Raw genomic sequence first — 27,575 nt, forward strand, 5'->3', positions numbered from 1 at the left:
TTTACTGTGAAACAAACAACACAAAAAAACAGAATTTGAGCATGTATAACTATTCACCCCCCCAAAGTCAATACTTTGTAGAGCCACCTTTTGCAGCATTTACAGCTGCAAGTTTCTTGGGGTATGTCTTTATAAGCTTGGCACATCTAGCCACTGGGATTTTTGCCCATTCTTCAAGGCAAAACTGCTCCAGCTCCTTCAAGTTGGATGGATTCCGCTGGTGTACAGCAATCTTTAAGTCATACTACAGATTCTCAATTGGATTGAGTTCTGGGCTTTGACTAGGCCATTCAAGACATGTAAATGTTTGCCCTTAAACCACTCAAATGTTGCTTTAGCAGTATGCTTAGGGTCATTTCCCTGCTGGAAGGTGAACCTCTGTCCCAGTCTCAAATCTCTGGAAGACTGAAACAGGTCTCCCACAAGAGTTTCCTGTATTTAGCGCCATCCATCATTCCTTCAATTCTGACCAGTTTCCCAGTCCCTGCCGATGAAAAACATCCCCACAGCACGATGCTGCCAACACGCTTCACTGTGGGGATGTTGTTCTCGGGGTGATGAGAGGTGTTGGGTTTGCGCCAGACATAGTGTTTTCCTTGATGGCCAAAAAGCTCAATTTTTGTCAAATCTGACCAGAGTACCTTCTTCCATATGTTTGGAGAGTCTCCTACATGCCTTTTGGCAAACACCAAACATTGTTGTATATTTTTTTATTTAAGCAATGGCTTTTTTCTGGCCACTCTTCCACAAAGCCCAGCTCTGTGGAGTGTGCGGCTTAAAGTGGTCCTATGGACAGATACTCCAATCTCCACTGTGGAGCTTTGCAGCTCCTTCAGGGTTATCTTAGGTCTCTTTGTTGCCTCTGATTAATGCCCTCCTTGCCTGGTCCATGAGTTTTGGTGAGCAGCCCTCTCTTGGCTGTTGTGATGTCATATTCTTTACATTTTTTAATAATGGATTTAATGGATGGATTTAATGTTGCTCCGTGGAATGTTCAACCCTGATCTGTACTTCTCCACAACGTTGTCCCTGACCTGTTTGGAGAGCTCCTTGGTCTTCATGGTGCCACTTGCTTGGTGGTGCCCCTTGCTTAGTGGTGTTGCAGACTCTGGGGCCTTTCAGAACAGATGTATATATACTTAGATCATGTGACAGATCATGTGACACTTAGATTGCACACAGGTGTACTTTATTTAACTAATTCTGTGACTTCTGAAGGTAATTGGTTGCACCAGATCTTATTTAGGGGCTTCATAGCAAGGGGGTGAATACATATGCACGCACCAATTTTCTGTTTATTTTTTATTTTTATTTTTTTTAAACAAGTAATTTTTTTCATTTCACTTCACCAATTTGGACTATTTTGTGTATGTCGATTACATGAAATCCAAATAAAAATCTATTTAAATTACAGGTTGTAATGCAACAAAATAGGGAAAAGGCCAAGGGGGATGAATACTTTTGAAAGGCACTGTAAACGTGTTAACCCTCGCAAGGCTGCCGGCCCAGACGGCATCCCTAACCGCATCCTCAGAGCATGTGCAGACCAGCTGGCTGGTGTGTTTAAGGGCATATTCAATCTCCCTATCCCAGTCTGTTGTCCCCAAATGCTTCAAGATGGCCACCATTGTCCCTATACCCAAGAAGGCAAAGGTAACTGAACTAAATGACTATAGCCCCGTAGCATTCACCTCTGTCATCATGAACTGCTTTGAGACTAGTCACTGATCATATCACCTCTACCTTACCTGCCACCCTAGACCCACTTCAATTTGCTTACCGCCCCAATAGATCCACAGTTGATGCAATCACCATCACTCTGTACACTGCCCTATCCCATCTGGACAAGGGGAATACCTATGTAAGAATGCTGTTTATTGACTACAGCTCAGCATTCAACACCATAGTACCCTCCAAGCTCATCATTAAGCTCGAGGCCCTGGGTCTGGACTTCCTGACGGGCCGCCCCCAGGTGGTGAAGGTAGGAAACATCACCTCCACTCCGCTGATCCTCAACACTGGGGCCCCAAAGAGTGTGTGCTCAGCCCCCTCTGTTCACCCATGACTGCGTGGCCAAGCACCCCTCGAACTCAATCATCAAGTTTGCAGACAACACAACAGTAGTAGGCTTGATTACCAACGATGACGAGACAGCCTACAGGGAGGAGGTGAGGGCTCTGGGAGTGTGGTGCCTAGAAAACAACCTCTCACTCAACGTCAACAAAACAAAGGAGATGATCGTGGACTTCAGGAAACAGCAGAGGGTGCACCCCCTGTCTACATCGATGGGACCGTAGTGGAGAAGGTGGAAAGCTTCAATTTCCTTGGTGTACACATCACTGACGAACTGAAATGGACCGCCCACACAGACAGTGTGGTAAAGGTGGCACAACAGAGCCTCTTCAACCCCAGGAGGCTAAAGAAATCTGGCTTGTCACCTAAAACCCTCACAAACTTTTACAGATGCACAATTGAAAGCATCCTGTTGGGCTGTATCACCGCCTGGTACAGCAACTGCACCGCCCGCAACCGCAAGGCTCTCCAGGGGGTGGTGCGGTCTGCCCAACGCATTACCGGGGGTAATCTACACGCCCTCCAGGACACCTACAGCACCCGATGTCACAGGAAGGCCAAAAAGATCATCAAGGACAACAACTACCCAAGCCACTGCCTGTTCACCCTGCTATCATCCAGAAGGCGAGGTCAGTACAGGTGCATCAAAGCTGGGACCGAGAGACTGAAAAACAGCTCCTATTTGAAGGCCAGCCGACTGTTAAACAGCCATCCACTAGCACACTAGAGGCTGATGCCTATAGGCATAGACTAGAAATCACTGGCCACTAAGGAATGGAACACTAGTCACTTTAATAATGTTTACATGTCTGGTATTACTCATCTCATAATTACTGTATTCTATACTATTCTACAGTATCTTAGTCACTTAATAATGTCTGGCATTACTCATCTCATATGTATATACTGTTTTCTATCCTTCTACGGTATCATAGTCACTTAATAATGTTTACATATCTTGCATTACTCATGTTATATGTATGTACTATATTCTATACTGTTCTACTGTATCTTAGTCCATTCTGCTCTGACATCGCTCGGCCATCTATGTATATAGTCTAAATTCATTCCTACTTAGATTTGGGTGTATTGGATATATGTTATGTAATTTGTTAGATATTACTTGTTAGATATTACTGCACTGTTGGAGCTAGAAGCGCAAACATGTCGCTGCACCCGCAATAACATCTGCTTATCACGTGTATGTGAACAAAACATTTTGATTTGATTCTATGTTGTGCAAATTTAAAATGATACCTCCCCGCCTGTTGGTTCGCGTGCGCCCCAGTGGCCTAATGGATAAGGCACTGGCCTCCTAAGCCAGGGATTGTGGGTTCGAGTCCCATCTGGGGTGGTCTGTTTTTGCGTCAAATTTCCTTTTGATTCATTGGAGTTATGTTTTTTTTATTTATTTCACCTTTATTTAACCAGGTAGGCCAGTTGAGAACAACTGCGACCTGGCCAAGATTTACAACTGCGACCTGGCCAAGATAAAGCAAAGCAGTGCGACAAAAACAACAACAGAGCTACACATAAACAAACGTACAGTCAATAACACAATAATAAAGTTATGATTCGATCATTAATCGTATTCTGGATGATGTATTTGGTAACGTATGTACATATATTGTAATGACTTCGTAGAGTATACTTGTTTCACTTTGTAGGCTGATACAATGGGATCTTGCATCTGGTGAGAAATCCAAGACGGAGGGTAACCAATCGAGATAAATTCACTTGTGTGTCATGAACAACATTCCCGAGAGCAACAATAGTGGAATCGGCAGGTTCGTCTTTGAAATAAAAGTCCGTCATTGTAACGGATGCAAACGGATAAAAATACTGAAAACATGCCACAATTGGACTAGATAATGCTACACACAGTTGGAATGTTGTTATATAAATTCAACAAAACAATTATTTGTTCATTTGAAGAAGAAAAACAATAAATAGTGGATATATTTGAATTTAGAATTGCATTGAAGGCATAAATACAGTTTATCCACTGTACAGCCTAACCTATGGATTGTGCACCCAGACATGGGGTAGCAGCCTACTCAGTGAAACTCACAGAACACAACTGTGAAGAGTTTACACACCAAAAATATACAGTAGGCTGAATAGCGTGGTGAATTCCCACAGTCAAAGTCTTGCAATAAGAGCTAAGACGCTAATATTTGTGTAAACTCAAAACAAACAAATAATAATAATAATAATATATATATATATATTTGTTGCTTTTATTTAACCTTTATTTAACTATAGTTGTGTTCTGTGAGTGTCACTGAGTAGGCTGATACCCCATTTCATGGGTGCACAATCCATAGGTTAGGCTGTACAGCAGTGGTGGAAAAAGTACCCAATTGTCATATTTGAGTAAAAGTACAGATACCTTAATAGAAAATTACTCAAGTGAAAGTCACCCAGTAAAATACTACTTGAGTAAAAGTCTAAAAGTATTTGGTTCTAAATATACTTAAGTATCAAAAGTAAAAGTAGAATTAATTTGAAATTCCTTATATTATGCAAAGCAGACAGCACCATTCTCTTGTTTAAAGAATGTTCGGATAGCCAGGGGCACCTCCAACACTCAGACATAATTTATAAATTATGCATTTGTGTTTAGTGAGTCTGCCAGATCAGAGAAAGTACAGATGGCCATGTGTTGTCTTCATAAGTGTGTGAATTAGAAAATGTTCTGTCCTGCTAAGCATTCAAAATGTAACTAGTACTTTTGGGTGTCAGGGAAAATGTATGGAGTAAAAAGTACATTATTTTCTTTAGGAATGTAGTGAAGTAAAAGTTGTAAAAAATATGAATAGTGAAGTAAAGTACAGATACCCCAAAAACTACTTAAAGTAGTACTTTAAAGTATTTCTCCTTAAGTACTTTACACCACTGCTGTACAGTGCATATAAGTATGCCCCAATGCAATTCTGAATTCAAATACATATGCAGTGCAATTTCAACTAACTTTTTTGTCAAATGAACGAATAATTGTCTTTTGTTGAATTTATATAACAACATTCCAAACTTGTTTAGCACTATCTAATCCAATTGTGGTATGATTCCACTATTTTGATCCGTTTGCATCTTTTATTTTGAAGGCAAATAACTGATTCCACTATTGTTGCTCATGCTAATGTTGCTCAAAACACGTTTGTGATAAATTCCCCACTGGCTCCACCAATAAGGAAACTATAAACTTGAACCAGACTTTCAGTTCCCTACTGTTTTTATTTTGTGAATAGTGTGATTTGTTCAGGTAACATTCATATCTGTAAATCACGCATTTAAGATCTGTATTTACTTCGAACAGAAATGAAGAGGCTGTGTCTTTTGTTTTTTTTCTATGTTGCAGCGTCTTTCGCCAGTGCTGATGGTAGGTGATACATTCATTGTAGCTGAAGTTATTTTGTGAACTGTATTTGGATACACACAGCGAATTCGCTAATCAAAACAGCAAATTAATGTGATGGGTCACAATTTGTTTACCGACATAGAAGAAAGAGATTACATGTGGGCTAGACGAAATAGGCTGACATCTCAGATAGTGAAACTAACAGTGAAACGTACAGGGTTGTACTGAGGTCGAGACAATTGTTCCATTAAATGCAGAAATGAATCCATTTAAATCAACGATAAACCCAGGACATTCCAAAGCTCACATCGTGTTTTTGTTCTGATTAATTTCATATTTTTTTGTAACTTTTTGGCTATACTGCACAAATGGAGCTAGAAACATAAGCATTTTGCTGCACTTGCGATAACATCTGTAAATCTGTGTACATGACCAATACATTTTTATTTGATAATGTCAATAGAAAAAAATACTCTGTAATGTTTCTGTTGAAAGTTGACATGTGTAATTGCCTGCTTTACAGAGATGAAAGCAGCCACAGTGTACTGGGATGCTACACATAAGACTGTACAACTGAAAGAAGGAGTGATAGAAAAAGAGGGGGATGCATATGGATACCTCAATGACACCCTCTCTCAAACGGGATGGAGTGTACTGGAGATCCGTGCAGGGTATGGGGAGACCCTTGAGCATGATGAGGTCACCTATTTCCTTGCGGGATACCTAGAGGGCTTCCTCACTGCACCGTAAGTGCCTTGGGCATTGTTGCATGTCAATTCAATTTCTGATCGACATTGTCATGTTTAATCTTATTTTGTTTTTCATCAGGCAAATGATTAGTCACTACGCCAACATGTATCCCCAGCTGATCAAGGACCCCAAAGTTTTAGGTCCAGTGGAGCGCTTCATGGTGTGAGTGTTTTTTTAAACATTTTTATCCTCAGGGATGAAATCCAATAACCATAGTGAAAAGCCAGGTCAGATCCACATCCTGTCCTTTGAGAATTTTGAGATGTGCTCTGCTCTGTGGCTCTATCAGGAAGCAGGACTCGTGGACCAGGGAGCAGGTGAAACTGAACAGGAGCACTGATCCTCTATGGCACCACACCGGCTTCATAGTTGCCCAGATGGACGGACTTCAGGCGGGGGTCGCACACTGGGCCAAGAAACAAGGGAAAGAGGTGCGCTGAAATCTAGAAATGGATCAATAGATTCATGGATCTTTATTCAGTGGCACAATGTGATCTCTAACCTCTTTCTGACTGGTGTCTCCCCCACTTTAGCCTCTGTCCCTGTTTGCTGTCCAGTTCCTGAATGCGGTGGGAGATCTGCTGGACCTGATACCAGCCCTGGTCCCTGGCACTGAGCCACCTCTCGGACATTTCAAATTACCCGGAATGGGCCACTGCTCTGCCCTCATTAAGGTTAGAGGTCATTCTGCTCTTGCTGTTGAGAGATTTATTCTGGACAGATCATTAGTGATATCAAGTAGTGTGGATCTGTTCTTGACTTACATCAGTCTTGTGTAGAACTCAATATGGTTTTCCCTCTATCCAGTACAATCAATGTTTCTATAGCACTCAAAACCAGTCTCTCTCTCCCCTTCTAGATGCTCCCTGGGTTTGAGAACCTGCTGTTTTCCCACTCTAGCTGGTATACATACGCTGCCACCATGCGCATATACAAGCACTGGGACTTCCACCTCAGTGAGCCCCACACTGCCACGGGCAAGCTGTCCTTCAGCAGCTACCCAGGTAGGTACAGCAGCTTCCCAGGTAGGTACAGCACTGTATAATGGCCGCTGTGACAGTATAAACACTACTCGTGGCTGAAGAGATACTTCAATATTTTGGAAGCGCTAGGTGTAGCCCCTCTACATTTTCATATAAATGTGTATATTTTTGATTAATGAAAACGGTCAATGTTCAGAATTCATCAGTACAGAAACAGATACTGTGAGACCACCCTCTACACAGGCTTCCTGGTGTCTCTGGATGACTTCTACCTCCTGGGCAGTGGCCTGATGATGACCCAGACCACCAACAATGTCTTCAACACGTCCCTCTTCTCCCAGGTCACGCCCCACAGCCTGCTGGCCTGGCAGAGGGTGCGTCTGGCCCACACCCTGTCACACACTGGGGAGCAGTGGGCCAATACCTTCTCCAGATACAACTCTGGTGAGGGAAGGAGGGAGGTGGATGACACATGAAAGCTTGTCCTGGTTTATCCCTCTGATAATGGTCTACAGTACAGAATGCATTTTTTTCACACATTTCTTCACTCTCCCTCCCTCTCTAGGGACCTATAACAACCAGTACATGATAGTGGACATGGGAAAAGTGACCCTGGGCCATAGTATAGAGGATGGGGCTCTGACCGTGGTGGAGCAGATTCCTGGCCTGGTAGAGTTCTCTGACCAAACTCGGGCCCTGCGCAGGGGTGAGGAACACGGATATGGATATAGTACTGCCAATAGATACACATCTTAATCATAAACTTAGCGGAGATAAAATCCCTGGAGGAGATAGTAATTGAGCAAGATCTTCCTTTCCCAGGTTACTGGCCCTCCTATAACGTGCCTTTCCACCCAAAGATCTACACCCTGAGTGGCTATGGGAAGATGTGGGAGGAGTACGGGGAGGACTTCTCCTATGACCTCTGCCCCCGGGCCAAGATATTTCGTCGGGACCAGGCTGAGGTTAAGGACCTAGACTCCCTCAAACACATCATGAGATACAACGGTGCGCCTACGTTCCTTGCCTTTACCTTGGCCATTTCTTTTTACTCTGGTTAGCTTTTTGTTACTTCCTTTAGTTCATTTCCTCCCGACATTCTCTCAGCTCTCGCTTTGAGTAGCTGTTAACCGTGTTCCTTTCTCTTTCAGACTACAAAAATGACCCCTACTCCAAGGGTGACCCATGCAAGTCCATCTGTTGCCGTAATGACCTGAGGGAGAAAGACCCCAGCCCAGGAGGATGCTATGACACCAAGGCAGAACTTTTACTAGCGTTCATTCAGTTCGATCTCTAAATCTTTTAAGATCATGTAATAAACATCTCTCTCTGTAGGTGACTGATTTCCACATGGCGCAAGAGTTCAGAGCGGAGGCGGTGAACGGTCCCACGACGCAGGGTGACCTCCCTCCCTTCTCCTGGGAGGACTTCAATAGCACGGCTCACCAGGGTCTGCCAGACCACTACGACTTCCCCTTCATCAGCATGCAGCCTGCACTCTTCATGCCCTGAGAGAGGTGCCATGGGGGAGGAGGGAAAAGGTTGGAAGAGTTGCCTATGGGGTTAGGGTAATGGAGGAGGGAGGTTAATGCAGATAGACTTTAATACTATCACCTTTATTTACAGTCCAATATAGTAAATCAGCCTCGGGGACAAATGCTGCAATAATGATCAAGCTTCAAGGAATTCTTATTTTATCTGTGTTTTGTCAATAGCCTACCAACTTTTCTATTCATGCACTCAGTTGACCTATGTCTTGGACATTGACTAAGAGTTGCTGCTGTACTGCTGTCATTTAGACATATTTTGAAAGATGCTGAATCAATGTAGAAAATGATTGAAGCCTGGCTTGTTCGGTGCCAAATACAATTTTTTTTAAATTCAGGTCAATGACCTAAACCTAGATTAAAATTCAGTACCCTTTCTGTTATAATCAAATCCTGACCTTGAAACTAATTACAATCATGTTGTCATATGTTGAATTCACTATATGATAATATCAATGCAATTCTCAGGGCTCTTAATCTCATGTTTGTTGCATGGCCTGCTGCTACGGTGTGTGTTTCTATTTTTATACATGGAAGAATATCTTTGAACTTTGTACTTGTTTGATGTCTTGGAAAGCTGCACTTCAGAAATGTATTTTCTATGATCATTGTTAATAAATTTCAACAATTCCCATAACTTTCATATGTTTATTCACTTTTATGTGCACCCTCAGCTGAACACATCTTATCCAGTCAAATATGACTTTTTCTGGTTTAAGTTTGATCTCTCTCTCTCTTGGGACACATTGGTGATTCATCCTTTCCTACAAAAGGAAGAACTGAAACGTCTGTTGAGAGACTCCTCACCTCCGTTGGCCTTTCTTTCCCCTCGTCTCTCAAATGGTTTCACTGTATGTTATTCTCTGGCTCACACACACAGCTCCATGAGGACAGAGTGAGGCAGCAGGTTTCTCTAGTGCATTAATTATATGACCAGACATCGACATGGCAAAGAAGACCTGTAATCCGGGCACAACGTGGGACAAACTGCTCATCACCTGTGTCCCCTTGAGAAGGCCTCAGCCAAAGACAACCACAGGTGAGTTTCACTGCTCTGGTTTGTCTAAGGGCTCTATTCAATCCATATCGCTGAAATTCAACATTACAGCGTGACTGGAATTTAAAGACAATGTTCCCACGTTAGCAGAGACTGCATTCACGGTAAACGCTGCAGATGTCGGCGCAGTAGGAAATGACCTTTACATTTCTACAGCGATACAGATGGTCCTTACTTATTGTCTGCAAGTTCTTATTTTAAGGAAAAATATTTATTTCACTGGCTTCTCTATAGTATGGCATTGATACGGAGCTATATATCCTCCCCATTGGCTTAGCGATGGATACAGCATCGTCATTGATACAGTATTATGGGGACTTTGTCATCCTTTTCCACCAGAATCCCCACCTGTAAAATGGAGTAGCGATGTTCCTCCCCAGTACAACCCAGCAGTGAGTCCGGCTGTGTGGATATCAGTGGTAGTCGTAGTGAACGGCTCCATCCTGGCAATGTTTCTATGGTTCATCATATACAAAATGCAGGCAAGGCGCAATCACACTGCAGGTAAGGAATGACATTGAGGTTAATGGACAATGTGTATTTCTATCTTTCACAGCAAGTGTCTTGTTCAGTGCTTTCATTTGAGTGAAGTGGGGTTGAAGACAGATGAAGCATGAAGCTCCTCTAGTTTCTGTTCCCCTCTGCTAGGCTCTCTGGGGACTGCCCTACTGTCTATTTTACTCTTAACACGCATCCGTTGGTTTTTGAGGACCAAAAAAGTATTCTTCACACCCAATGACCTTACACACACACACACACACACACACACAAATAAACACCCAAATGGCAACAGTTGCTACTACATGTGAGTACACCACTGAATGGTAATGAGATTACTAGGTTAGCTCCATTACATACAGGGATACATGCCCTGAATACCAGCCCTCATTTACATCCCTCCTGCTCACAGTTCGCTCTGTGTTGAGCTGGATAGAAGACATAGAACAACCATTTAACTTAACAATGTTTGGAATTGAGTGACTGGTAGAGGGCTGGCATTGTTGTATATATTTCTTAATTTTGCTTTTCCGAGAGAACATTCTTAACTCTATCCAATTGCTGCCAATTATTCAATGATTCAGATTAGAAGTATAGGTCTTCTTTATCATGTTGATGTAGATTTCTCTTTAGGAAGAATAATGCTGGGTAATGCTTGTTTCTGCTCCAGGTGAACCAGAGGCAGGACTTAACCCTCCAGCTAAAGCCTTGCCACCTGTCGAGGGAGACTGTACAGCAGCTGTGGTACAGAGAGAGGAGGAGGCCCCTCCAGCCTGTCCTCAGCTGAATGGTGGGCCCCAAACATGCTTCAGGCAGGAGGTATCCACCTACAGCGGGGCCTCGGTGTGTGGCTCTCTTGGGGAGGTAGGCAGCATGTTCATGTGCAATGGTCTGAGGGAGCATTGGATCCCACTTCCTGCCACTGAGCTGGGGGATGCTGCTTTGGTGACCACCAAGACTGTGCAATGCTCCGACTGAGAGGACATCATTTTGACATATAAAACCACATGGCCATTGTTAAGCAAACGGACTTGTTCTTTGCAGTATTGTTGGTACAGTATAATCATTTAGATGTACGTTTTTACATTTGTGATGGTGTAGGAGTAAAGACAAACCTGTAAGAGAATACTATGGGAAACATCTATGAACTTGTGTTTCTATACTTAAATATTGTCAAGACAATAAGACAAATCTGAGTAGATTGGGTTAACTCCAATAATAACACGTCTGTTATAGGATATTTCTATTTTAACTCTTATTCTGTAGTTTTAGAATGAAGGTATTATCTGGCCAATTATATGGCTATATGTCGTGCTGTATATTTGTGTATGATGTGGAAAAACAATAACATGGAATTAATCAAATGCAGTGAAATGATGCAATTTGGCGATATATGTCAATGTAAAACCAGTTGTAAATATTACTTTAAAATGAGCAAAAATTTGGAATAACATTTACATGGACTTTATAATTCACTTTTAGATCATGTAGAAGTAAAGGTGACAACTGCTATTAACTTGGATATATTTGACACATCCCAATCAACAAAACACAAACTTATTATGTCGAAATTTTACCCCGACTCATATACAATACAGTACATTTTGATAAGAAAGAGGTTCTCTAACCTCAGAGATGTAGAGGCAAGGTTTTTGGTTAAACAAAAGTATACTGATCTTTTTACAGAAAGTTATTTTGTTTCAATTCAGTGGACACACTTTACTAATAAAGGTTGGAAACCCTATTAAAAAATGGCGGGCCTTTAAAAGGACAGCATGTATTAGCATTTCAGACTACTCTATCAAATTTGAGGATAAAAACACATTTTGTACTATGACCCAATAAAATGCCCTGAGATTATAATGAGAAACTATGAACCAATAAAATGCACTGAGATTACAATGAGAAACTATGAACCAATAAAATGCACTGAGAAACTATGAACCAATAAAATGCACTGAGATTACAATGAGAATCTATGAACCAATAAAATGCACTGAGATTACAATGAGAATCTATGAACCAAAAAAATGCACTGAGATTGCAATGAGAAACTATGAACCAACACTGTGTGTATACATCATTTATAAGATGTAATCATCATGTTATTGATGACAATATTAAGCTTTAGTATTATTATTATGCTTCGGTGATAATCAGTGATATTGTTTTGAACAATTGTTCATTGTTGATCGCTGAGAAAATGCAGAAATACTCATATTTGTCTTTTCTTCAGGGGCTTCTTAAAATAGACGAGTACCACCCTGTTCCTTGGTTTACTGGTTCAGGTTTTTCCTACAGCATCTCCATTACAGACTATTTATGGAAAGTCCCCACACATTTTGCCTATGTGACCCAAAATAACCTTTATCTCTAACCAGAAAACCATGTCTTTTACCCAGAAATTCATTAGAAAATAGTCAGGTTTCCTATGTGTAAGGCATTACTGTAGCTATTGTATCAGGTGAATATAAGACTACTTGACTCCACTGTCACCTTTTGACAGAGTGTAGTAGCCCTGTATCTCCACAGGAGGCAGTCTGGTCCTGGGTGGCTACAGGTAGGTGCTGGGAATGTCTGTGATGGCCAGGTGCAGGTACTCTGGCAGGCCGTCCTCCTGGCTCCCGTTGGTTTCCCTCCTCCTGACTCTGGTGGAGAGGGTCTTCCTCTTCTCCATGCCGTTGGTCCCCGGCCCTCTGTTCTCCAGGCTGGACACGATCATCTCAGACAGATCCTGCTTTAGCCTCTGGAAGTTCTCCCTGAGAAGACAACCAGGGACAAGATGTTTGGATTATTTGACATACATAATGCTCCATATAGATATGGGTGATAGATACAGTGTAAGTTCAGGATGGATGGTTTCTACTCACGCTGTCGGGGGCGTTGGCAGGTTGTATTCTGTCCCTGTCACCCCTGTTAACCAGTATGTCATCTCATTGCCTTTACCCTATAATACATACACAAACATAATCATGGCATAATCTGAACTCTATACTCACAAAACCATCTCATAGCTTTATGAACCCAGCTTACCTTCAGAAAGGTCTCTCCTCTCTGCTCATACTCAAACTTGCAGTCTGTCCGTTGGAGGATGTTTATGGTGGGCTGGCTGACATGGATTCTTAGTGCTGGAGAGGAAGCATGAGAGGTGTCATCCTATGGTGAACTATGGTGAATATACGCTGCTAGAATGGAGCTGTGCTTGTGATAGCTGAGGAGAATGTATGTAAGTGTTCATCCCAGTGGTTATGTTTGATGTGTCGTTGTCTGTGTGTGCTGTCTCTTACGCAGGCCTGTGGACTCCATGCGTGAGGCAGTGTTGACCGTGTCTCCAAACAGACAGTAACGTGGCATCTTGTTCCCCACCACACCAGCCGCACACGGCCCTATAAATACACCAGACACAGTGAAAGCTAAACACACAGCAGGCAGTGAAAGTGTTGCTAACAGGACTGTATTGGCCCAATGTTATGAACTTAAAATAAAACTAAATTGTGAGAAAAGTTAAGATCTATACAAACTACTGTATGGGCCAGTTATATTGTGCTGAGACGGGGTACCTGAGTGCACCCCGATGCGGATCCACAGGGGTATGCCCGGTAGGTGTTGGAGCTGGAAGGTCCCTACGAAAGCTAGGATGTCCAGGGCCATGTGGGCGATGTCCACTGCGTGCCGGTTGCCATTGCGCCGCGGCAACCCTGACGCCACCATGTACGCATCACCGATCGTCTCCACCTGGCAGAGAGAGAGGAAGAGACGATAACCCTCTGAAATGTCATCTGAATACAATAATAGCATTCATATTTCATATGAAAACTGTTGTCCCCACTCAACTATTCCATCTGAAATGGTATGAATGCTTTCAATTCCATAATACTACAGTAACAACAGTACTGTAGATTCTTCTTTAGTACAATGGCTTGCACATTTTTTGACATTTTTTATTTTTTTCATTTCTTTTCACCAATTTGGACTAATTTGTGTATGTCCATTACATGAAATCCAAATAAAAATCAATTTAAATTACAGGTTGTAATGCAACAAAATAGGAAAAACGCCAAGGGGTTGAGTACTTTTACAAGGCACTGTATGTGAACATGTCAAGCCTCAGTCCCAACTACCTTGTATACATCATGGTGGTCCAGGATCCTGTCAAAGTTCTTGTAGATGTCATTGAGCATGTCCACCACCTCCATGGGCGTGCTGTACTGGCACAGGGTGGTGAAGCCCACGATGTCGCTGAAGTAGACCGTCACCTCATCAAACAGCTCTGGCTCCACACTGCCCGTCTCCTTCAGGGAACGCACCACTGGGCTGAGGAGGGAAGCAGGGGGACGGGTTAAGCGTTAAGAGGATTAGGGTTGTTAGGCTTGAACCACGATGTGGACATAAAGCTCAGGTTAGGGTTAAGGTTAGGATGATAGCAAGGGTGAGGGTTGAACCAGGATGTAGACATAAAGCTCAGGTTAGGGTTAAGGTTAGGATGATAGCTAGGGTTAGGGTTGAGCCAGGATGTAGACATAAAGCTCAGGTTAGGGTTAAGGTTAGGATGATAGCTAGGGTTAGGCTTGAACCACGATGTGGACATAAAGCTCAGGTTAGGGTTAAGGTTAGGATGATAGCTAGGGTTAGGGTTGAACCAGGATGTAGACATAAAGCTCAGGTTAGGGTTAAGGTTAGGATGATAGCTAGGGTTAGGGTTGAACCAGGATGTAGACATAAAGCTCAGGTTAGGGTTAATGTTAGGGTGATAGCTAGGGTTAGGGTTGAACCAGGATGTAGACATAAAGCTCAGGTTAGGGTTAAGGTTAGGGTGATAGCTAGGGTTAGGGTTGAACCAGGATGTAGACATAAAGCTCAGGTTAGGGTTAAGGTTAGGATGATAGCTAGGGTTAGGGTTGAACCAGGATGTAGACATAAAGCTCAGGTTAGGGTTAAGGTTAGGGTGATAGCTAGGGTTAGGGTTGAACCAGGATGTAGACATAAAGCTCAGGTTAGGGTTAAGGTTAGGATGATAGCTAGGGTTAGGCTTGAACCACGATGTGGACATAAAGCTCAGGTTAGGGTTAAGGTTAGGATGATAGCTAGGGTTAGGGTTGAACCAGGATGTAGACATAAAGCTCAGGTTAGGGTTAAGGTTAGGGTGATAGCTAGGGTTAGGGTTGAACCAGGATGTAGACATAAAGCTCAGGTTAGGGTTAAGGTTAGGATGATAGCTAGGGTTAGGGTTGAACCAGGATGTAGACATAAAGCTCAGGTTAGGGTTAAGGTTAGGATGATAGCTAGGGTTAGGGTTGAACCAGGATGTAGACATAAAGCTCAGGTTAGGGTTAAGGTTAGGGTGATAGCTAGGGTTAGGGTTGAGCCAAGATGTGGACATGAAGCTAGTGTTAGAGTTAGGGGTAAGGGTTAAGGTTGAGCTGGGATGCATGACATACGCTGGCAGGAGCAGGAAGTTGAGCTTGTCAGCCCTGTCCCTCTCAGCCTTGTACAGAGAGGTTCTCTCCTCCACCAGGTGCTCCAGGTTCCTGGAGTACATCTGCAGCCGACGGATCAGGTTGTCCATGTAGCTCTCATTAGCCTGGTTGTGCAGGTTGCTGAATGATTGTGGAACATGGAAAAAAATGACCAAATCTCTATAATGATAAAAGCCCAATAGCTCAGAAAATCTTTAACAAGAGAAAAATCCAAATTGGAGATTGACAATCACTCCAACTTTTGCATGAATAACGGATTGATAGAACTCTAAATTTCTAAGACGTCTGTATGTTAAACACAAAGCAGCTGTCGATATGCAATGGCTTTTGGTTTGTAAAAAGGGTTTTGATTGACTAAATGTACTGAGTGTACAAAACATTAATAACACCTGCCTTTTCCATGACATAGCCTGACCAGGTGAATCCAGGTGAGAGCTATGTTCCCTTATTGATGTCACTTGTTAAATCGACTTCAGTCAGTGTAGATGAAGGGGCAGAGACACGTTAAAAAATGATTTTTAAGCCTTGAGACAACTGAGACATGGATTGTGTATGTGTTCCATTCAGAGGGTGACAAGTGTTTTGAATGGGGTATGGTAATACCCACTGGTTTGTGTCAAGAACTGCAACACTGCTGGGTTTTTCACAGTCAACAGTTTCCTGTCTGTATCAAGAATGGTCCACCACCCAAAGGACATCCAGCCAACTTGACACAACTGTGGGAAGCATTGGAGTCAACATGGGCCAGCGTCCCTGTGGAACGCTTTCGACACCTTGTAGAGTCCATGTGGGGTGCAACTCAATATTAGGATTGTGTTTTGTACACTCAGTGTAGATATGGATTATCAGGCATTATGTACGTACACACACACACACAAACTCACACATCATGCACACACACTCACACTCTCACTCTCATAAAGCACTGGGCTTACCTGAATATCTTACCCAGAGATCCCTCTATCTTCTTGAAGTCTGGCCTCCTCTCCGGGTCCTCTTCCCAGCAGTTCTTTATCAGCATGTAAAGCTGCAGGAGACAAGTACAATGACAACCATACATACAAACTAACACGGATATGCATGCGTACGTGAGGAATGCTATGAGGGACCTTGTACCTCCGCCTCGTTTTCTGCTGCTGTCTCAAAGTTTAGATCTGGCCTGAAGAAGCCAGTTTGACTTGGGTACTGCACCATGTACAGCTTCTCTGGGGGAGGAAGGAAAGGGGAATTCAGTTGACAGCCATGCCCTCATTTACAGTAAAATAATACGAATCCCTAGAATAGTAATTGATAACAGTGATCCCTAGTGAGAAAAAGTTGTATTTACATGTAATGGCCAACAGGAGCCACTGTTAAATTACCAGTGTGAGGTGCATAGACATAAAAAACTTGATAACTTTTGCTATTGCTGAAAACTGTTCTGCATGAATCTCTGACTCTAGCCGCCAGACCGTTGTTACCTGCGATGTCGGAGCAGGCCTGGGTGAAGAAGGGCTTCTTCCTCAGTATGATCTCCTGAGCGATGATGGCAAAGCTGTAGACGTCCCCCTTCTGGGAGATCCCCTGCTTCCGGAGGTGTTCTGGAGCCGTCCACAAGTCTGACAGAAAGGAGAGGGACCAGAATGGGATATCAAATCACTCTCCTGCTTGAGTTTTTTACTAACTTCATGGCATAATACTTTCAGGTTGAATCATTTACTTGTAAGGGAAAAAGTGGGCAGAGGGCTTCACCTTTGCAGGGGTTGAGGATGGTGTTGCAGCCAAAGTCTGTGATTTTGACCACCATGCGGTTGTCCACCACACAGTTTGAGGACTTCAGTCGGCCATGGACCTCAATGTTGCTGGAGTGGAGGTAGGACATGCCCTGAAACCGTCACCAGGGTGAGCCCCACACAGCTACAGCACGCAACACCAGTGGTTCCCAACCAGGGGTACTAGGACAACTGGGGGTACTTGAGAAGACTCATGAGACCATAGGGTTACTGGTAAAATGCACATACTTAAAGGGGTACTGCGGCCAGATCAAAATTCAGTTGGTGGTACAGTAAGCAAAAAAGGTTGGGGGCACTGGATTACACCATATTAAAATGTCTGTGCATTTACCCACAGTAAACACATAGTACAACCAAACTACATAAGCATACCTTAGCTATGTCATACATGACTGATATCTTGAATTCCAAGTCCATGAAGGTCTTTTCAGGATAGGAGATTGTGTCATTAAGGACATACTGTAAAGACAGTGAATTACAGAGTTTACTGCAGTTCAGTTTATGCTTGAGTGTTTTTGTTTCTGCCTGGTAGGGTATTTGAAAACTGAGTGAATGTAACTGTGATTGTGACCCAGGCGCTGTCGGTAAAGGAGTCCTGTAATCAACATGTGTGTAAATGTCATTTGCTTATCATTGCACAATGAAGATATATGGGTGGAAAGTAGGCCACTGATTCCCACCATAAAGTCATGTTCTCTGCCAATCCTCTTACCCTCAGGGATCCCCTCTCACAGAATTCAAACACTCCAAACAGGCCATACTCAAACTTCACCGTCCCATAGAACTTGGTCAGGTTGTAGTAGTCAATACGCAGGAGCTGGGAGAGGCAGAAAGAGAGAGAGGAAGCAGGAGAGAGAGAGAGAGAGAGAGAGAGAGAGAGAGAGAGAGAGAGAGAGAGAGAGAGAGAGAGAGAGAGAGAGAGAGAGAGAGAGAGTCAGTGTGAAAGACATCCTCTCATGGCTGGTCTTGACTTCCTCACACTCATTTACACACTCTACTTTTATCACCTAGTTGCTCACATAAGGTCACATTGGCTATCTCCTCTGATTGACAAGGAGATAAAAGATTCCTCCATAGGGCCACAAAGCCACAAAACACACACACACAAATCCGCAAACCTCTGTTGTTCACACCACATCAAGATAAGCAAATATGTGGTTGACCTTGAGCTCGGAGAACATAGACATTCAAAATGGACACTAGATCATTAGATAGCTGACTGGACTACTGTTTGAATCAGCAGGTTAGGAGAACCACGATAGAGGCGGAGAGGAAATGACATCATTAGCAAGAACCTTACAGTGTTGAGCTCAATCCTCTGGATCTCACTGAAGTTGCCGTCTGTGTGTTGCAGCTCCTTCAGGATCACGGGCTGAAAATAATAGATCCATAATAATAGACTAGAAGTTATGCCCATTTCAGCCTTTGAGAGTAGTTACTGGTGGGTCGTTCCACCAATTCAGTACCTTTCAAGAAGTGTAACTGTCACAAAGAGCACATATTCAACTTCATGAAAACCACTTTTCCCCCATCTCAAGAGGTTAAATAAAAATATTACTATAGTAAGTGCCTATTAAGTGTCAAACAAAGTAACAGGGTTGACGATTTCATCTTAAATCAGCCATAATCCCCTTGTGACAGGGGAAATGGAAGCTTGTTGTGTGCAACAGGGGGTTGCAATTAAATTCAAGCTTCACCATTTTTTTTTAATTGTTCAAACATTTCTAGCCTGTCTATCTATGGGTAACAGGGTTGACAAAGACTAGAACCAGCTCACCTGCTTTTACACTATGCTTTGACTATTAAGGGAAAGGGAATATCTAGTCAGTTGCACAACTGAATGGATTCAACTGAAAATTGTCTTCCGCATTTAACCCAACCCCTCTGAATCAAAGATGTTCATTTTTAAAAACCTATTTAAAAATGAATAGTTATACCATCTTAACGAGAGTTCAGTTCAAGTAACAGGGTTGACCTTAAAATGAGGAACAAACGTAAATGAATCACTAATCACATTAAATAAATAATAACCTTCAGAAATGACTTCGTCAAAGCAACAAAATAACTAGGGCTTTACAATGATGGTGAAATGTGTGGGTTAAGTCGGTTAAAATCTTCCTAGAAGTCAGAGAGGGTGCACAGAGGGACATGTCAAAATGCTGAATTTTTGCACTTTAGCAAGTCTTTATTCATTTATTGAATTCTCCATGTGGTCTACATTAAATGGCACATCATTTAATATAACAGGCTTTTAAAATGTTATATTGGTGCACAATTTGTCCTTAAAATATAAAATGGACGCAAAATGATTTTCTTTCACGGAAAGACCCTGGTATGACAACTCACACCACGTGTTTAAGTCAGTTTATGGACCAAAGAGTGTAATGGCACCTTTTTGTCATAGCGAGCCCTGTGAATCTGGTAACAGCTGTCCTTCCTGTTGTCTTCATCGATCTGATATATAGAAAGAAAAAGGGATAAATAATTCGGAATAAATCCCTGGGTATTAGAGAACACAGGGAGTATCAGCATGTAAATGAAAGAATTTAAACCAACATCAGTGTAACACCAGCTTGTGTTGGCCATGCATTATGGGAGTTTGAGAGATGACATACTATAAATAGAAACAGACAGGCAAAAACATCATGACAAGGAGGAGGTGAGGGAGCTCACCTTCAGTGAGACCAGGCTTAACTCTTTCCCATCCAGCGGACCAATCAGGTCTTGGCTGATGTGGGACCACCTCTTTTGGTTTTGACGTTCCTTCATGTTCTGCCTATTGGCCATAAATCAAATCAAATCAGAGTTTATTTGTGACGTGCACAGGATACAGCAAGTGTAAACAGTGCAGGGAAATACTTGCTTGCAAGCTCTTCCTCAACAATGCAGTAATACTAAGTAATATAAAAGAGAAATACACACAGGAATATATACTATATACAAGGTCAATATCAGTACCAATCAATGAAACGGATTCTGGTGACAGTTGTGTAATCAGGTTTAAAGTGACTGAGAAGAAGGGTAAATATAATAATAATGTTAATAATAATAAATAGACAAACACAGAGGTGAGTGAGACATTTCATCAAGTAACAATGTGATTGGACAGAAGTGAGAACACAGAGGTTGTTGTGGTGCATATTTGACCTGTAGAAGATCAGAGCGATGGCAGTCACCACCATAACACTGGCACTCAGGACGATCACAATGATATCCTCTGTCTTCAGATCTGAAATCACAAACATAGAATAAGTATTCCCCCCACTAATACCTTATCTTCGTACCAAGACGTAACAGAAACCTCAAAAGAGCTTGTGTACTAGAATAAACTTTGTACTGTTACTAGTAGCACTAGTGTTTATATATAAAATCAAATAAAATTGTATTTGTGACATGTGCCGAATACAGCAGATGCAGACCTTGCCATGAAACGCTTACTTACAAGCCCTTAACCAACAATGCAGAGTTTAAAAAAAGTAAATAAACTAAGGAGAAAATAGTAACACAACAAAAAAACTATAACGAGGCTATGTACAAGGGGTAACGGTACCGAATAAATGTGAAGGGGTAATAGAGGTAATATGTAGATAAGGCTAAAGTGACTATGCATAGATAATAAACAGAGAGTAGCAGCAGTGTATGTGAAGAGTGTGAATGAATGTGAATGTGTGTGTGTGTGTGTGTGTGTGTGTGTGTGTGTGTGTGTGTGTGTGTGTGTGTGTGTGTGTGTGTGTGTGTGTGTGTGTGTGTGTGTGTGTGTTTGTGTGTGTGTGTGTGTGTGTGTGTGTGTGTGTGTGTGTGTGTGTGTGTGTGTGTGTGTGTGTGTGTGTGTGTCGTCAATATGCATGTGTGTGTGGGTGTGTTGGAGTGTCAGTGTAGTATGTGTGAGTGTGTGGTTAGAGTCCAGTGAGTGTACATTGAAATAAATGTATGCACTCACTACTGTAAGTCGCTTTGGATAAGAGTGTCTGCTAAATGCCAATAATTGAAATAAAATAATGGGGTCAATGCAAATAGTCCGGGTAGCCATTTGATGAACTGTTCAGCAGTCTTATCACTATGGGGTAGAAACTGCTACTGACCTGTTACTAGAGCGTATACAGTGCATTCGGGAAAGTATTCAGACCCCTTGACTTTTTACACATTCCACAGCCTTATTCTAAAATGTATTAAATTGTTTTCATTTTCCTCATCAATCTACATACAATACCCCATAATGACAAAGCAAAAACAGGTTTTAAGAAATATTTGGAAATGTATTAAAAAGCCACTCCTGCACTCCCGAAGCCACTCCTGCATTGTCTTGGCTGTGTGCTTAGGGTCGTTGTCCTGTTGGAAGGTGAACCTTCACCCCAGTCTGAGGTCATGGGCGCTCTGAAGCAGGTTTTCATCAAGGATCTCTCTGTGCTTTGCTCTGTTCCTCTTTCCCTCGATCCTGACTAGTCTCCCAGTCCCGGCTGCTGAAAAACATCCCCACAGCATGATGCTGCCACCACCATGCTTCACCGTAGGGATGGTGCCAGGTTTCCTCCAGACATGATGCTTGGCATTCAGGCCAAAGAGTTCAATCTTGGTTTCATCAGACCAGAGAATCTTTTTCTCATGGTCTGAGAGTCTTTAGGTGCCTTTTGGCAAACTCCAAGTGGGCTGCTATCTTGTGCCTTTTACTGAGGAGTGGCTTCCGTCTGGCCACTCCACCATAAAGGCCTGATTGGTGGAGTGCTGCAGAGATGGTTGTCCTTCTGGAAGGTTCTCCCATCTCCACAGAGGAACTCTGGAGCTCTGTCAGAGTGATCATCAGGTTCCTGGTAACCTCCCTGACCAAGGCCCTTCTCCCCCAATTGCTCAGTTTAGCCAGGCGGCCAGCTCTAGGAAGAGTCTCGGTCGATCCAAACTTCTTTAATTTAAGAACAATGAAGGCCACTGTGTTCTTGGGGACCTTCAATGCTGCAGACATTTTTTGGTACCCTTCCCCAGATCTGTGCATCGACACAATCCTGTCTCGGAGCTCTACGGACAATTCCGTCGACCTCATGGCTTGGTTTTTCTCTGACATGCACTGTCAACTGTGGGACCCTATATAGACAGGTGTGTGCCTTTCCAAATCATGTCCAATCAATTGAATATACCACAGGTGGACTCCAATCAAGTTGTAGGAACATCTCAAGGATGATCATGGGAAATAGGATGCACCTGAGCTCAATTTCGAATCTCATAGCAAAGGGTCTGAATACTTATGTAAATAAGGTATTTCTGTTTTTATTTAGTTTTATAAATTTGCTAAAATTTAGAAAAACTTTGCTTTGTCACTATGGGGTATTGTGTGTAGATTGATTAGGATTTTTTTTTTTTTAATTCATTTTAGAATAAGGCTGTAACGTAACAAAATGTGGAAAAAGTCAAGGGGTCTGAATAATTTCCAAATGCACTGTATGTCATTACCGTTAGGATTGATTGGCTTGTCATCTGGCAGTTGCGACCCGGGCCAGGGCAGTGAGGGGGTGCTGTCCTCCACTCTGGTCTCATTTATGGACGTATCAAACACAAACAGGGTTTTGTACTGTAGGGGAGGTGCAATGACAGCGTTATTAAGTGATCATTAAATTATGTCCTGCTGCTGTTTAACAGGGGACGGAGATGGTGACCATTCCAACAGTTACATTGGATGAAGCCTACCTGTTTATCGATGGTGGATGTGTAAATCACAGAGAAGTTCACGTCCCTGTCCCCATTCTCATCTAGCACGTAGTGTCCCCCCATACCTGCACACAGATACTATTATGTCTAACCATTTAAGAGTATCATCATTTATCCTCCTGAGCAGAAAACGGTTGACCGAAACACCTGCCCTTAACAACCAGTTGCTCCCTTATTATAGCACCAATAATCACACCACTGTGAGCAACAATTCCAAAGAAATTGAGGCTACGACCTAGTGCCATTATCAAGGTTCGGGTTGGGAAATGTTGTCTAATACAAGAGGTTGCGGAAGACATATAACCAGCTGAACTACTATGGTCCTCAGCTATAAATGGACAAAATGTGAAACATTGCCCATAAAAGTCAGCCAAGAGAGAACACTCTAATTAGCCATGTACTGCACTGTAAAAAAAATCTAAGTGAATGGGATTCTGCATAATGTGTGGCCTTACGTTCCTGTGTGGAGAATGACGGTGGTGTGACAAAAATGAAACATTTACTCTTCTGGTTTGCACAAGTTCCCGTTGGACGAGAGTCAAAGATCAGATGCTAAAGGTTGCCCCCGAGCAGCTTTGCCAAGTCCAACAAGTATAGGTTCTCACCATTGCCTGACTTAAAATGTTATGGTGTTTAAATGGAGGACTGAGGACAGTATGGACCATGGCTCTGGCCATTAGGCCCTCCTATACCTTGAAAAGAGACATTCCTGAAGGGGTTTACATCAGAGAGCTCCGTGGCGGTTGGCTGTGTTGCTCTGCCTCTCAGCTCACGGATCAACCTCTGCCTCAGCACATGGCCAAAGAGCAACACGCCGTCATGGTACCCCGCCACATAGTCATTTAACTCCTGCAACAGGAGAGGAGAAGCAGTCAGGAAGACAGAGAGACAGAGACACAGAGAGACAGAGAGAGAGAGAGAGAGAGAGAGAGAGAGAGAGAGAGAGAGAGAGAGAGAGAGAGAGAGAGAGAGAGAGAGATGGTATCTCTGTTCAGACATTAGGAGGTCAGAAGAATTGAGGAATGAAGATAGATGAGTGGAGCAGAGACTAACCGTGTTGTTGTAAAATACTGTGTTGTTGTATTGTCTCTCAGGCAAGGTGAGTACCAGAACATTGTCCATGCTTGGGTTGGCAGTCATGTTAGTGTGATACCCATGGCTAGAAGATAGAAAAGTTACATGGTTTCAACTTTCAATCAGTGTCCCCCCAAAAAATGTGTAATGCAGCATAACAAACTGCCAAAACCAGTCTCACTTATAGATATCGATGAGGATGAAGACAATTTCTGGGGGAATCGTTGTTTCGTTCTTTATAGTGGTGATGTCATCTGGGGTTCCACAGAGAATGAATACTGAAAAACATTGTGCAGGGGTGATAAAACTGTGTGATGAAATAACACCTTAAAGCATGTAGCTAGATTACAAAAGTTTTGTTTTTAGTAACCATTGATTTACTTCCTATTCGGGGTGGAAAAAGTGGCTGGTGTGTAAGGCATGGATAAGACTTGAGAATGTATTGTAGAAGACAGAGGGAGGCACACACCGTTACTGTGTCTGTCTTCAGACTGAATAGCTTTCTTTAGCTCTTTGTTGCTGCGTAGCATCTCTCTTGAGATTGACATAGCAAACTGGACTGAAGGTGCCTCCAGAGCATTGATGTACCTATGACGATGGCAAAAGGGAAGGGAAAAAAAGGGAAATTTGAAATTTGATTTGATTTGATGTAACAGTGCACCATGGAGCACCCAACAATAAACGCTTCTCTCCCTGGCATCAAACTTACATATGTATGTTCTAGTGTTACAGTCTACCACACACATGCTATGACCATCTCTGTACTGTCTGTATGTGTGTACATGGCGGAAATCCCCTTTCAAATGCACAGGTGTTCCATCTCACCAAAAACAGTCTTCAGTTTGGTCTGCCTTTTTGTAGACATAAGCCCTCCCCCAGTGCATCTTCAGACCATGTCTGGTGAAGTTCCAGAAGTGGACAAAGAAGTTGGAGATCTTGCGTGCCGGGGGCAGCAGGCGGGTCAGGTTGGCCTTGTAGTCACAGGACAGACCGAAGCTCCCGGCGGAGATGATGGGGATAGTCAGGGTCAGGCCTATCTCCACGCTGAGACACACAGACCGGGGGTCACAATCTGTCCTTATCTTACAGGACAGCATATTATAAACCAGCATAACAATAAACGCTATTATCATAATCACCTAGTGGGTCATTTACCACACGTACACATCATCAACTACTAATAATCAGGCAAAACAAATGCTTGTTCAATGGGGATGACAGAGACAGGGATCATTAACATGCGTGTGTGCATGCAAGACAGAGAGAGTACTTACTCCACCATAAAGAAAGTGGCAAATGTACAGGAGGGTCCCAGCATGGCACATCCCACCTCACCTTTAGTCTGGAGCACAAACAAATGCCTACGTAAACATAGGCACTCATATTGTTGAGTAATGGGGAAGGGCTTGTCCCTGTCTCTTACTCTTTCTGAAATAATGTCATCTTTACTAATCTTATAGGCCCTCTTCATCAGCCCAAATTTAATCTGACTGAAATTGCTGTTTAGGTTCAGTATAGTCATTGCGGTAGAACTTCGCCACCTGATGTCTTAGAACAGTTTCAGTAGCCAAGCGGATCCAAATGATATGCCTACAGTGAATGGTTGAAATTACACTTCAATGGCAATTCATCTTCTCATCTAAATCAGTCTGTCAGTCAACATATAATATCTTCAAGTCGCAATGGTCTCCTGGAAGAGATGGTATCAAGATGAGAATGGACATTACTGTCTAAAAAAGACTGGCTCACATGCAGGGACTTGAGGATCTCCACTCCCTCACAGGTGCTGCTCCCACAGCCTCTTCGTTTGTACAGCGTGGTGTTGAACCCATTGAAATTAGCCGTTAATTTGGTGTTCAAACCTTGGCAAGGGAGAGAGTGTTGTAGGAGGATGAGATAATAACGGTTATCAAGCATAATGAAATGTCCAATAGGTTTGTGTGATAGGTTACAGCTGAATTTTGTTTATCACTGACATATTAATTTAATGTTGACATTAAAGTAAATTCAAATTAAAAATAAATACATGTTTCCGTACCTGCTGCAATGTTCAGTTGCCAGTCCGCTTCAATTGCTTGCAATACTGCAACCTTTACAAACCTAAGGCTCCAGTCTGAAGTTTGATCCTCCAAAAGTACAATGTTCATGGTGTATTTGGGTTTTGATTTCATGCATTTGTCCAGCATTCGGCTCTCAACAAGTGCCACAAATAAGACTCCAATGCACAGAAAAAAATGTGAATTCGGCATTTTGATGCTGTACAGAACAGGACTTAATTTTTTAAAAGACTGTAAAAAAGACTCCACTATCTAAATCCAGATGTAGACACCCCCTTAAGGGCTGAAGGCCACTCCAAACCAAAAAGGTATAAAAGTTAGAACTAGTAAAAAGTAAAAAGGTTGTCCATTTGAGTAACCTACTTCAATTCTTAGATATAAATATACAATTAAATGAAAAACAATGGTTAGAACTTTAACAAATTAACACTCTAAGTTATTTGCAACCACAGGAGACACACCTACCAGAGCTAAGGTAAAACAAGAAAAAATGGGATAGAAAGAACGAGAGGTGAAGTTGTTTATGTCAGCTCAACCAACTCTCTGGATAAAGTAATGGTAAATTAACAAAAAGTAGACAGCCCTTTGATGTTAAAAGTAAAAAGGTTTGAAGGAGTAGCGAAGGCAATAGACCCACCTGAGATAGCACCTGTCAGCCACTCTGTCCCACGCGTTAATGAACAACCAACAGGTGACAGATTGTGCACACAGACGAGGGAGGGCAGCTATGCCTGACACCTACAGTTAATTTATCTATATATCTCAATATGAAATTGAATGATTTAATCATGTTTATAAACATGCTATTTGTTGACCCCGTCAACTTATTGGAAGAATCCTGTAGTATGCAGAACACCCTATAGAAACATTGTAATTGCCCTAATTAACTTATTGTAGGCCCTGCAATAATCTACTTGCCTCTGAGAGGGTATCTCTTTAAACATGGCCTTTATTGAGTCTCTATTGTTTCCTTGTATAGGATACAGGTGAGTAGGCCTAAATCCAATGTTCAACTGACTAGTAGAAGGAATTGGAGGAAACAATGTGTTCCTCCTAATGAGAATTAGGAGGAACAAAAATACAAGAGATGAAAACAAAGACAAAGGAATGTTGACAAGGAGGCATGTGAAAATCAAACAGGTAGATGTGAAATCGTATTGAGGACAATGGAAATTACATAATTATGAATTATATATAGCAACACAGTCTAGAATGTCCCAGAAACTCCA

General features: G+C 42.4%; 3 protein-coding genes and 1 non-coding gene across 5 annotated transcripts; 3 read left to right on the plus strand and 1 right to left on the minus strand.

Annotated features, from left to right (window-relative positions):
- The first annotated feature begins 3,354 nt into the window (after positions 1 to 3,354).
- Positions 3,355 to 3,427, plus strand: trnar-ccu (transfer RNA arginine (anticodon CCU)). The gene has a single exon. It is a non-coding gene; the product is annotated as a tRNA-Arg (tRNA).
- A 1,789-nt stretch (positions 3,428 to 5,216) lies between these two features.
- On the plus strand, positions 5,217 to 9,351 carry plbd1a (phospholipase B domain containing 1a). Of its 2 annotated transcripts, none has more exons than XM_045719446.2 (11): positions 5,217 to 5,455; positions 5,958 to 6,180; positions 6,263 to 6,346; positions 6,474 to 6,615; positions 6,718 to 6,858; positions 7,044 to 7,188; positions 7,411 to 7,611; positions 7,733 to 7,873; positions 7,990 to 8,223; positions 8,319 to 8,425; positions 8,503 to 9,351. In XM_045719446.2, exons 1-11 carry the CDS (start codon positions 5,395 to 5,397, stop codon positions 8,677 to 8,679), a joined length of 1,656 nt encoding a protein of 551 aa, XP_045575402.2. In that variant the 5' UTR covers positions 5,217 to 5,394; the 3' UTR covers positions 8,680 to 9,351.
- A 50-nt stretch (positions 9,352 to 9,401) lies between these two features.
- On the plus strand, positions 9,402 to 12,171 carry LOC106607157 (uncharacterized). Its single transcript, XM_014203795.3, has 3 exons — positions 9,402 to 9,753; positions 10,111 to 10,275; positions 10,940 to 12,171. Exons 1-3 carry the CDS (start codon positions 9,660 to 9,662, stop codon positions 11,245 to 11,247), a joined length of 567 nt encoding a protein of 188 aa, XP_014059270.1. The 5' UTR covers positions 9,402 to 9,659; the 3' UTR covers positions 11,248 to 12,171.
- On the minus strand, positions 11,666 to 27,059 carry LOC106607156 (guanylyl cyclase C). Its single transcript, XM_014203794.3, has 27 exons — positions 26,328 to 27,059; positions 26,039 to 26,151; positions 25,564 to 25,631; positions 25,115 to 25,333; positions 24,759 to 24,877; positions 24,471 to 24,567; positions 24,269 to 24,374; positions 23,908 to 24,064; positions 23,195 to 23,280; positions 22,961 to 23,078; positions 20,666 to 20,747; positions 20,192 to 20,294; positions 19,910 to 19,972; positions 18,819 to 18,890; positions 18,231 to 18,335; positions 17,891 to 17,977; positions 17,478 to 17,610; positions 17,207 to 17,344; positions 16,863 to 16,951; positions 16,682 to 16,773; positions 15,708 to 15,866; positions 14,391 to 14,583; positions 13,830 to 14,004; positions 13,557 to 13,655; positions 13,303 to 13,397; positions 13,140 to 13,216; positions 11,666 to 13,028 (listed from the first exon to the last, which is right to left on the minus strand). The coding sequence occupies exons 1-27, from the start codon at positions 26,536 to 26,538 to the stop codon at positions 12,824 to 12,826; spliced, it is 3,261 nt and encodes a 1,086-aa protein (XP_014059269.1). The 5' UTR covers positions 26,539 to 27,059; the 3' UTR covers positions 11,666 to 12,823.
- Positions 27,060 to 27,575: the final 516 nt, after the last annotated feature.

Source organism: Salmo salar, chromosome 06, assembly GCF_965601325.2.
Source record: "Salmo salar chromosome 06, fSalSal1, whole genome shotgun sequence".
NCBI lineage: Eukaryota > Metazoa > Chordata > Actinopteri > Salmoniformes > Salmonidae > Salmo > Salmo salar.

Coding starts and splice junctions, on each gene's coding strand:
- LOC106607157 (XM_014203795.3), top strand. CDS start 9,660: ATGGCAAAGAAGACCTGTAATCCGGGCACAACGTGGGACAAACTGCTC. Junction 9,754..10,110: donor TCAGCCAAAGACAACCACAG/GTGAGTTTCACT, acceptor CTTTTCCACCAG/AATCCCCACCTGTAAAATGG. Junction 10,276..10,939: donor AAGGCGCAATCACACTGCAG/GTAAGGAATGAC, acceptor TTTCTGCTCCAG/GTGAACCAGAGGCAGGACTT.
- plbd1a (XM_045719446.2), top strand. CDS start 5,395: ATGAAGAGGCTGTGTCTTTTGTTTTTTTTCTATGTTGCAGCGTCTTTC. Junction 6,616..6,717: donor CCAAGAAACAAGGGAAAGAG/GTGCGCTGAAAT, acceptor CCCCCACTTTAG/CCTCTGTCCCTGTTTGCTGT. Junction 7,612..7,732: donor CTTCTCCAGATACAACTCTG/GTGAGGGAAGGA, acceptor CTCCCTCTCTAG/GGACCTATAACAACCAGTAC.
- LOC106607156 (XM_014203794.3), bottom strand. CDS start 26,538: ATGCCGAATTCACATTTTTTTCTGTGCATTGGAGTCTTATTTGTGGCA. Junction 25,632..26,038: donor AGATCCTCAAGTCCCTGCAT/GTGAGCCAGTCT, acceptor TTTGTGCTCCAG/ACTAAAGGTGAGGTGGGATG. Junction 17,978..18,230: donor GTGAGAGGGGATCCCTGAGG/GTAAGAGGATTG, acceptor CTGTCTTTACAG/TATGTCCTTAATGACACAAT.